At 31.0% G+C, this 12011-nt stretch overlaps 1 protein-coding gene across 1 annotated transcript; it reads right to left on the bottom strand.

Moving 5' to 3' along the window:
* Positions 1-6231: 6231 nt before the first annotated feature.
* LOC107487139 (phosphoribulokinase, chloroplastic) lies at positions 6232-11173 on the bottom strand. The gene is made up of 5 exons (XM_016107736.3): positions 10529-11173; positions 7700-7784; positions 7508-7592; positions 7078-7322; positions 6232-6662 (listed from the first exon to the last, which is right to left on the bottom strand). The coding sequence occupies exons 1-5, from the start codon at positions 11095-11097 to the stop codon at positions 6411-6413; spliced, it is 1236 nt and encodes a 411-aa protein (XP_015963222.1). The 5' UTR covers positions 11098-11173; the 3' UTR covers positions 6232-6410.
* Positions 11174-12011: the final 838 nt, after the last annotated feature.

Below are 12011 nucleotides of genomic sequence, written 5' to 3'. Positions count from 1 at the left end.
GAAAATCAATGATGGTGTCACGCATCAAAGAGATTGGGAATTAGTAGAAAGCAAAAGAAAACATATAAAAAAGGAATGAAAGGGACTAATCTTTTTGGGGTTTATGTCTTACTTTACCGGAATCTTTTCAATAGGGAAAAAAAAAGTTGGTGTAATAATGATGGAATCGCTATATTCACGGCAATAAATCGGTGATGTTAACCCATATGCATATGCACAAATTATTCTGCCTTATCCCCCAATATAAGAAGATAATAATCCGTATGATTGATTTATTCTGACAAAACGTAATCTATATTTTATTTTAAATGTTGGGACAGTATCATTGCCGAATATATTTATTATTTAGTTAATGTCAAGGAAATAATATTTAAAATTATTTTATATAATATAATAATTATAATTTTATATACATAATATTTATAATTAATAAATGTAAAATAAAATAATTTTATATTATTTAAATAGTTTTATCTAAATTTTTACATTATTTTTAATTTTGTGATTAGATCTTTTCGAGTATAAAAAATATTAGCTTTAACAGAATATTTCTTTATAAATTGAAAGTATTTATAAGTAAGAATCTAATTAGATCTTTGACCATATATTTTTAGTAGAAATATTCTATTAATTTTAATATTTTTAACATAAAAATAATTTAATTATAAAATTAAAAATAATATAAAAACTTAACTAAAAACAAAAATAGTATAGGAATCTAATAGTAAATTTAGTAAAATTATAAAGATTAGTAGAATAATTAAATAAAGTTTTTAATGACAAAATAATGTGTTTGGATAATTTTTTAGAATAAAATTTAACATTCAATGGATTTTAACAAGAATTTTTAGTTATTAAAAATGAGAAAATTCATTTTCCCATAAGAGAATGAATTTTAAATTATTCTTCTCTCTAACTCATTTCAAAATGTATTTATATGCATTAATTAACATTTATAATTAATAAATGACAAAACCACATATTTTGTTAATGAAGGAATCTTATTATTTTTTTCAAATAAATACTTTTTTCAAATAATGACAACTAATATAATTACTTCAACCTAATATTAAGTAGCCACTGTCTGAAAAATGCATCAAGCTCAATCATGTATAAGGTATCTAAACAGAGTATTAGATTTAAAATAAGAATCATACTGTTCAACCACATATTTTTAGTGTTTATAATTTTATATATTTATTATATTTAATATTTTGTATTTATTCCAACCATAATTGGTAAACACAAACAAAAGCCAAAAAAGAGTCACCAAAAAAAGTTAAGGTTTGTTGATGTGTTAAGCAATTCAGTTCATGTATCTTACAAGAACCTGATAAATTACATACTGATAATGCCTAACGGATGAGTTAAAAATTAGTTAGAATCTTATTATCTGCTCTTTTCTGTTTTTCTGGTATTGAATTTATTGCCAAAGAAGATTGTACTATAAATATTGTAAACTCATATAATCAATCAATAAAGAAATTCAGATAATCACTTTTTTTTCTTTTTTTTTTCAACCACTTGATACTCTTTACACAGACTATTCATTTTTTTTTCATTCTTATCAATACATAGACTCCAATCTTTAAAGATAGACATTAGAGAGATGGTGATAAAGTTGTTAAAGGATTGAAGTGATTATCAAAACGGGCTTTGAATTTGTTTTTTTATCAAACTCCTATAATTATTATTTGGTTATTCTCTTCTAAAATATAACACTTGATGCAGATGTGCTTGAAATTTTGTACAAATACTTGTTATTTTACTTGTAAAAAGCCAAACTACAAACTTCATATATGATATAAAATCACGGTAATTGATAGGACCTGAATTTATCACCACATTCCAAACTATAAATTTGTCTTCCTAAATGGATTTAGCATTGACCATCCATGATAAGAACCACATAAAGTTGTATTGCACCTCTCTGTCAAAGTAAAATGGTAAATGCTCTTCTCTTCAAGGCTACAACCGTCAAGAGTCTCTTTATCAATGGTAGGTAATTACACAATTCGTAGATATAGTCATCTTCAAACTTTATAAACTTTGTTAAGAGATAAACATAATAGTATGTTAGAGTAGAATAATAAGATTGACACAAGAAAATTGACGTGATTTGTTTTAATACACTATAAGTAATAACTCTACCTAAATTACAATCTCGAATAAAATATTAAAATGATGATAAAATACTCAAATTATCCTAGTGACAAAAAAAAAACATTATCCTAAATTTTAGGTATATATAAAATACTTTGCAATACTAAATCAAGATGCATATTTTTCAATTCTCAAGGAGAAGTAAACAAAAATAAAATATTTGTTACCAATATAAAGTTAATATAAAAAGGTCTACACAATTTTTTTTTTAACCAAAACCAAAAGAGAAAGTAGCAATCCCCCAAAATAATCTATAAGTTTTTAATGGTGAAGTTTTCTAACTCATTATCATGCTTTTTCATTCTATAGCCTTACATTGTGAAGTTGCACCCTTTGAAGTACTAAACTTTTGCTTTTATATAGGCAACTAATGTGAACAAGTTAACAAGAATATGCACAACATATTCATGTGAACATACAAATTTTAACTTGGTACAATATGCATGTAAACACATAAGTTGCATTCATTCATGTCATCAACCATATATATTTGAACACACTTCTTGCATTCATAATCAACAATTTGGTTATCTTTGATAATTTGATCATGCATGTTCATATTCCTCCAAAACCACCATACAACTTGAGCTTCTTTATCTTATTTGATCAAAGATTTTTCTACAAACTTTTTATTTGCACGTAGCCACACGTTGATCATCTTGGATCCAAATTGTTTTTATTTTTCTTTGTTGCCATTGGGAATCTTTAGAATAAAGTTTGAAGTTCCATCTTGCAAAGCAATAGAAGGTGAAGGTAGTCACATATGTCAATTGAATTTGAACCCGCAATGCTAGTAGTACACCCAAAACGTTTGTTATTATAGATAATAAATAAAAAACAAAAAATTTTAGTTCATTTATTGTTGCTTTTATAACAATTACATGCTCGTGTTAATTAAGAACTTTAGTTTAGGGGCGGCTGGAACTTTGGGATCGGATTTCTTTGTTGCAGGACTTAATCATATTAAAAAATATTTTTTTGTCTTCCATGATATTCCTCATCTCGATAAGCCAAAGAATAATCAATTAGAACAAACTAGTGAGTTAACGATTAGAGATAAAAAAAATACTAATATGTTTGTTAATTATTTTTTATAAATTAAATAATAATAACAATAATAAATTTGATATTAATCAATAAATATATTAAATTAAAACTAATAAGTCATGTATTTAACTTTTATAATTAACAAAATAATCTTTTTATAGATTATATATAATAAAAATATTTAAAAAGAAAAAGTTCTATATCAAAGTTTCTCATATATTTTCATTGTATATAGTATAGATTAAGATCATTGAATCGACTTGAATAATACTTTCACAGTTTCACTAGAGAAGTCTTGTGGATTCTAAATTCACCCAACTATAAAACACAAGCTATGTACGTACTAAGTATAGGAATCAAGGAAACAGCTAAAGTGTTTACAGGAAAAAGACATTTATATCTATATTAATGACACATTTTATTATATAGCATGAAACTTATTTAATTTATAACTCCAATCAAACATATTTCAAAATTTTGGGTTGAAGTCTAAGATACCTAACATTGGAATGAACGAATGTAATTTTTTTTGACATTCTCTACAGGAAACTGTGATAATTGGAATGACATGTTGATTCATTGTAATGCTCAAAGAGAAAATCTCTTGTATATTCACAACAAATAAATATTCTTGTCGTATATTATTTATTTAATATTTAAGATTTTATTTTATTAATATTTTTAAAATCTAAACTAAAAATAATAATAAATCGACGATCAAATCTCAAGTGCAGTCGAATCAGTCAAATCATTTAACAGTTTATAGTTATTAACTTCACGTGAAGTTGACTGCACCTAAATTTCCACTTAAAGGGATCATACTGATATAAAACACAATTAATTCATTAGAATAAGTTTCTACCTAGCTTGTAACGTTGTGTGTGGAAGTTCCGTTTCCAATTGCATAGCATGGATATGAACGCTTTTCCTTGTTCTTGGGGAATCGATAGCTACTATTTAGGGAGACACTAGAAAGCAATAATCCTCTATATCATCCTCTATCTGCCAAATTCTTCTTCAAAACATGAATCACATGCTTTGCTTCAAAAGAATTTGCAGTAAAACCACCACCAATAATAATAACGGCGGTGGTTCTACAGGTTCCTTATCGGTGAACCTCGATTCACGTGACATCCATGAACGTCTTCATGTTGAAGATGATCCCCTTGAAGCATCTTCTACTGCAACTCCTCTTCGTCGTCTTCGTCTTCGTTCTCGTTTCCGTACTTGTGCTCGTACTCCGACCACTAAACTCGCCACCAAGGGTGTCACCACCGCACCAACCTCACCTTCCAATTCATATTACACCTGCAGTCCTTACTACAGAGGCTTCACTGATTTATTTGCCTCACCTGTGCCGTCGTCATCATCACTAGTAGTTCTGACAGATTCTGTCAGGACTACTGGTGATGATGACGAGAAGGACGAGAAGGACGAGGAGGAAGAGGAAGAGAATGATGATTATGATGATATGAGCGAAAGCACATCGGAAACTTCCGATGACGAGACAGAAACAGATACAGAGGAGAGTAACAAAGAGAAAACAAGTTTTGAGGAGATAACAAAGTTCTTACTATCTTCTTCAAAGGTTAGCAGAAGAGGAGCGAAATCCGAGTTAAATTGGTGGCCACCTAGTCCAGGCTGGGTGAAACTCAACGTAGATGGTAGCGTCGTCGAAACCAATGCCATGAGTGGCTGTGGAGGATTGCTTAGATCTGAAACAGGTCAATGGCTGCTAGGGTTTTCAATTCGCAGTGATTCCACCAATGTTCTTGAAGTGGAGCTTGGTGCCTTGAGAATGGGCCTTGTTCTTGCTTTGGGACCAGGGGCATCGAAGTCTATGCTGCGAAACGGGTTGTGTTCGAGCGCATTGTCTCTTTCAGTGTTCTGAGTCTGATGATGGTGTGGTGATGAGGTCTGGTGAAGTGGATCTTCTTGTAAAGGAGATTCGGAGGCTGCTTCGACGGCCGTGGAACGTTCAGCTTCGCCATGTTTTCCGGTCGGCGAATATGGCTGCCGGTTACTTGGCCAAGCTTGCTTCCAAGAGTGCGAATGATCTTCAGGTGTGGTCTTCTCCTCCTCCTGGAATTGAGACTCTCTTGCAGGGTGATATTGCTCCCCATGTCTAGTCTAGAGGGAGCGCGGTAGTGGATACCCGATTATCTCACTAAACATGAACTGAATTAATTAAATTGATTTTGGAATTAATGAGTAATTGGTTTTGATTCTAACTAAATCAATGTTTCTTTCTAGTAATTGGTTCGGTAACGGTTCTAGGTGTGAAATCCGAATCAACTTTTGGATCCGATCATATATTAATTAAGAAAAAATAAAAATTTAAAAAATATATATGTCTTTTAATAATTTTGAGTTTTTCACTATCCTAACACTAACAACTATTCCCACCGTATTTAATGTATTTAGATTTTAATATATTTGATGTTTAATAGGTTTAGATTATTTTTATTGATTTTATATGTTTATTGTACCGAAAAATTTTTAAAATAAAAATTATTTTTTTATTTTTTTTTTATGAATTTTTGTTTCATTAGATACTTAATTACTCGAACCAATCTGTTCTTAATCGATTTGGTTTTATTCAAATACATATACAAAAAATCGTAAATTCCAACCAAACCAAATCAATTATAATTCAATTGGTTCAGTTCTAATTTTCCCCTAAATCCAAACTACTCCAACCCGTGCTCATCCCTAGTTTAGTACCTTTTCTTTACTTTTGTTAAGTTCTTGAGACTTATTTTACTCAAATCACATGTGGATTTTAGTAATTTAAAGATCCATGATTCTAAAGAACTTAATTTGACATTTTTTCATATGTTATTTGTACTTACTTATTGAGTCAAAGCATAGTTTATGTGAAAAATGAAACCAATAATGTATGATATATATGAATAATGTACACTGGATATCAAGTATCATATCAACATATATAACTGAAAAATCTCAGCTCCTTTTGTTTTTAACTTTTTTTATTTTCTGGATATTATGAGTTACAAGAGATAAGATAATTGTACATACATATATATATAGAGATAGATACATACAGAAGAGTGTTTTACATTATGAAGAAGCTCTCACCAAAACAAGAAGCCAACATTGATTAAAAGAAGAAGAAGAAAATGATTGATTTCATCTCATGATATCATCAAATTCAATGGCTGTATATATATGAAATGGATCTAAGCCTTAGCTGCTCCAACAGGAGTCTCAGCCTTGGAGGTTATGATCTGTTCATATAAGTCTCTAATCTTGAGACCAACAATGGTTTGGAAGAGACCAGTACCATTGTTGCTTCCAGGGAAGTCAGCATGCTTCAACATCTGTTGAGTCACTTCTCCATAGAACTTTGTTGACAGGTTGCTTAGATGGCTCTCTACATATATTAGTTCATCTAATCTGTCAAATTGACCATCCATTTCTACAACTGACACCTGTTCATCAAAAGTTTAATTAATTAACTAATTACTTAATGATTGACTGTTAGATGATGAACAAAATTCATTATGAAAGACCATTATAAAGTTTTGGTCACAACTCAGGGCATTAGGGGAAATTGATGGTTAAAAATCATTAGTGATGATAATTTAATCTAATAATTCTTAAGCAGGTGAAAATTTAGGTAAACTCGACTTCATGTGAAGTTGATATTTGAGAGTCGTTAGATAAAAATTTAGTCAAATCATCTAACGGCTCTTAGGTATCAACTTCACGTAAAGTCAACTGTATATGAATTTCCAACTCTTAACCATTAACTTCACACGAAAACAATATTTTCATATAAAGTTTTTACTAAAGATATATTGAAGTTTTGAAAGATTAGTGAATAATAAGTATATATGTGTATACCTCATTTCCAAAGTAAGTATCAGGTCCATAGAAGAATTTGATGCCAGGGTAAGAGCATGTAAGCTTCCTTCCACATGGAATCCAAGAAATGGTGGAACCATCATCAAACAAATAAACAGGGCTAAAGTGTTTAATCCCTTCTTTCTGTATCAGCCTCACTCTTAGAATCTTCCCTTCATTGTCATCTGGGATCAGCTGAGTTGGCAACACTTCTATCACTGCATCTGCATATTGCTTTTGAGGATCTGTATGCATAAAACATAATGATCAATGACTAATATTCTGTCCTTTGTTAAATAATTGTCTACCCAAATAAAGCGGTATCTTTTTTTGTCTAGAAAATAAAATAGGTAAAAAATTTTATNAATAAAATTTATATATTTAGACACAATTTTGTATCTCTGAGAATATGAAATTTTCAATGTAATACCAATATAAGCATCAAAATCAGGCTTCCTTGCTTCAATGCTAGCCTTGATGCTTTCAAGACTGTGTCCACGCTCTGCCATGTCTCTCTGAAATATATGTCACATAATTAATCATTAATTATAAGCTATAGCACTTATTTTATTATAAGGTAGAATTATATATAATATAATAAGTTAAGGCCAGGGAATCTTACCTGAATTTTCCATGCGAATTTAACCTCATTACTAATGTCTAAGTAGATGCTGAAGTCCAAGAGATCTCTGACCCGAGCATCAAACCTACATATATATAACAACATATCCAATTATTAAATGGGTTATTATAATTTTATTAAATTTTTAATTAAATTTTTATATTATATTAAATTTTTTAATTAAGTCTATATTAAAAATAAACACTAAAACATATTTATGGAGTATAAATTTATTAATTTATTTTTATTTTTTTTTCTTTTATTCTCACAGTNTTTATCATAATCAATACAAATTTAAAATTAAAATTTTAGTCATAATTAATTTTTAATATAATTACTTTGTCATAATATAATCATTTAAAAAAATATAAAAAAATAATAAAAATACTAAACAACGTGAACAATAGAATAAAAAAAATTAAAATTTAAATCATATATCAATTAATTATTTTTAATTTCATATTTTAAAATTTAAAAAATAAAAATTTGTATTTAAATCAAATTACAGTTAGCACACTTATTTCAATATCACGCTAACCTCTCATATTTTCAATCTCCGATCAGAGTCATCCTACGTCGTTGCACTTTTCCGCTTTCCAATCCGACACCGCCCAACCAATGCTGCCCATCCTACCTCCGACGCCACCCAGCCTCTTAAGTCTTAACATACCACTTACACGTCGCGTCGCAGCAGCCCGTGCGTCCTCGTTTATTCTAAACTCTATTTTTTTAGTTATTGTTGAGAGTATACGGTCAGAAAATAATTCAATTCCGTTAGTTTGCAGCACGTTTTCCCTTCAAGGCATGCACCGATATTGTCATCATCACTCTCTCTCTCTCTCTCATGGAGTCATGGTATATATATCCCTCTCTTTAACACCCTTACATGCATCAACTAAGTATCCGCCATTATCCTCTCTATCTCATTGGGTTTGAGATTGATGCTGCCTTTCTCTTACCAATTTGACTCTTTCTCTTTTTCCATCTTTGGCCGCTGCGTATTCGGGTTTGAAGTCCATGAAACAGATTCGCATTTTCGTCTAGTCGAAGTTGTCGTTGTGTGATTGCTCTTTCATCGGATCTTCTTTTCTGTTTTTATGCGTTCGACTCTCTCCACCTTATAAATGTACTGGATGTTCAATTCACTAGGAATGTGGATGATTATTTTAATAACTACGTAGATGATTGCTTGATGACGATCACGCGGTGATGGAGAGGAGACTACAGGAGTAGATGATAATAGTCGGAGAAAAAGTTTCTAACGCCGGAGAGATGGAATGATTGATGAGGATGGAATGACAGACATTTTGGGAGGAAGAAATCGAAGCGACGGACTCATGACTACAATAAAAGTAAAGACATCCTTGCTGCTACCTCACTCCTCTGCCGAAGAGTGCACCATAGGAGACTATAAAATCTCAAAAGATACCATAGTCCTCATCAATGGTTGGGCCAGTCACCAGACCCCGAAAATTGGGATGAAGCAACGAGCTTCAAGTCGGAGGGGTTTGAGAGAAAAAGGAAATTGAAAAAGTTGATTGCGTTTGAGTTGGGGAGAAAGGCGTGCTCCAGTAAAGGGTTGACTGTTAGAGAAATAAGTTTGATCATTGCTCTTTTGGTTTAATACTTTAATTGGAAGCGCGTTGGTGATGAGAAAATTGATGTGGTTGGGACCGATGGCTTCACTTTGATTAAGAAGGTTCTATTGGTGGCCGGTCCTTGTGTTCATCATCAAGGTTGAGCTCGAGAGGTGAAAAGAGAGGTCATCAGAAGTAGAATTGGAGAGGAAGGAAGGGAAAGGGGAAGGAGGGGTGCGGCAAAGGTGAGAGGAGTGATGGTGTAAGAAGAAGAAGCGGGAGTAGAGGAGAAAGACAAACAGGTGGAAGAAGTGGAATGAGAGGGTTAATTTTGTCTTTATAAAAATAAAAGAGAGAGACGAGTATGGATTTAGAAAAAAAAATTGAGGATATTTTTAATTTGGGAACATAATATTCTGCTAAAACTACAAAATTTTGTCGCGATAAGAATTTAATTAAAAAAATAATTATTTCGAGATTCAATTAAAAAAATATAAAGATCTAATTAAAAATTCAGTAAAACAGTACAGATTAACAAAATAATTAAACTTATATAAGAGAAACTCTCGAGTTATACTAAAATTTTTATTGTTTATTTGATCTATTTGAATTGAATCATATTTTAAAAAAAATTGAAAGCAAAGAAAAGAAATATTTATTGTATCATTTTCATAAATTTAATATAGTTTTATTTACAATAACTGATATATTACTCAGATATTTTATTAGCCTTAGGCATGTATGACCTTAAAAAATTGGAAGTATTATTTAGATTATTTTTTTATTAATTTAATATTAATGATAATTAATTATAATAAAAATATATAAAAAATATATAAAATTAATTATAAAATATTTTGTAATTTGTAATTTTTATTTATTTAAAATTTTCAAAATTTCAAAATTTTATGCCTAACTATTAATTACTCCAGAGAGTTATATACATAAAATCCACGTAGGCATGCATGCCAGGGACCCACCATATCTTGGAAGGTTAGAAAGTTTTCTATCAAAATTCCTGAGCGCCATACAATCTATCTAGAGATAGATAAGGTATCATTCAGCATAACGACCCGTGTCCCAATTTAATCTTATATTCTTCACACAAACACCTTGCTTTATTGGGAAAATATCAAACAACTGTAACATACATATGCACTAACACATTGAGCTAACTTTCAATAAAATATTACTAATTTATAAGAAAAAATAAGAAATTATAACTAGAAATGATGAAAGGATATGTACTTACATTGGATGCAAACCTTCAATGACCAAGATTTTGGGAGGTTTGATGACTTCTGGTGGATCCAAGAGACCAGTGACATGGTTGTAAATAGGTTTCTCAACTGCAATTCCTTCCTTAAGAGCCTTAACTTGTTCATACATGAGGTCAAAATCATTGGCTCTTGGATCAAGTGCAGTCACACCCTTCTCTTTTCTTCCGGTTCTATCCAATGAATGGTAATCATCCAAGCATATTACGGTGGTTGTGTCACTAATAAGTGTGTTCGAGTCCGGGTTTCCGCCCTTGGGCGGCTCCGCCGCGCCCCCGAACACACTTGTTAGCCTTCTCATGAAGGTACTCTTGCCGCAGCCTGAGTCTGCGGCAAGACCAATCACCACCGTGTCTCCGGCCGCGCATGTTATTACATAGCGGCCGGTATTGTTGTTTCCGCTTCTCTTGTTGCTGCTTCTTTTGTTATTGGTTGTTGTGTAGAACACTACTTGTCTTTGGTGGAATCCTAAATGTGTTTTTGATGATGGTGTTGATGAGATTGTGTTGAAACATTGTGTGGAGTAGAGAGTGCAAGCTGCCATTGTTACTCTTCCCCTTTCCCCACTCTCTCTCTCTCTATACAAAGAAAGGTGTTAAAGAGAAATTTGAAGAGAAGAAGTGAGTTTTTATATATGTGGGGTTTTTTGTTCTTGAGGATTATGATAGGGGACGTTCCAAGAAGAAGTATGGAACACATAAAAATAAGAGGTGGAATTGAATCCGAAAAAACAAAAGGCTATGTGAATATGTATGGCAGGAAATAAAAGAAATATAGTGAAAAATAAAAGTAATGTGTCTTCATCTTGTTTTGTGTATGGGTTCTTGTTACTACCCCTTGTTTTGGACAAACTTGTAGCTTCTTCTAAGGCTACAGAAGTATGGGTTTATTTGATAATTGGAATTGATCAGCATCAGAAGGGCATAGTTGTCCTCTCATATCTCACTACTATTTTTTATTTTTTCAAGAAAATATGAAAATGACAAGTAGCAAGGATATTTTACTTTATTATTAGGAGAAAGAAAATGAAAATAATTAAATTTATACTTATAGAAACTATTATTATTATTATTGATCAAGTAAAGTGATAGATAAATTTGTCTTTCTAAAAGGTTTTTATTATAATTGCAAGGAGTACAAAATTTCATAATAGAAAAAATAACTATAAATTTTAAGTCGAATTTATTTTAATGAGATTACTACTTAAAAGAAGAAAAAAGGTTAAGAGACCACTATTTAGTATTTAAGGCTGCTAATGCAGATTGGATATTTGACATGCCACGTGGCATCTTCATAATGGCTATTTGAAGATGAGGGATCAAGGGTGTGGAGTTAAGTAGATTTCATGCGGAGCAAATGCCATCCAATTCAATCCATTGGTGGACTCTTCAGTCTTTGTTAATATCTATGTGTGTGTAAGAATTGCCCAATTTTAATTTCATTCCCCTTTCATTTTCT

This window comes from Arachis duranensis, chromosome 5 (genome assembly GCF_000817695.3).
Source record: "Arachis duranensis cultivar V14167 chromosome 5, aradu.V14167.gnm2.J7QH, whole genome shotgun sequence".
NCBI lineage: Eukaryota > Viridiplantae > Streptophyta > Magnoliopsida > Fabales > Fabaceae > Arachis > Arachis duranensis.
The sequence above is the reverse complement of the archived record's forward strand: the minus strand, read 5'-3'. Positions and strand labels throughout refer to the sequence as shown.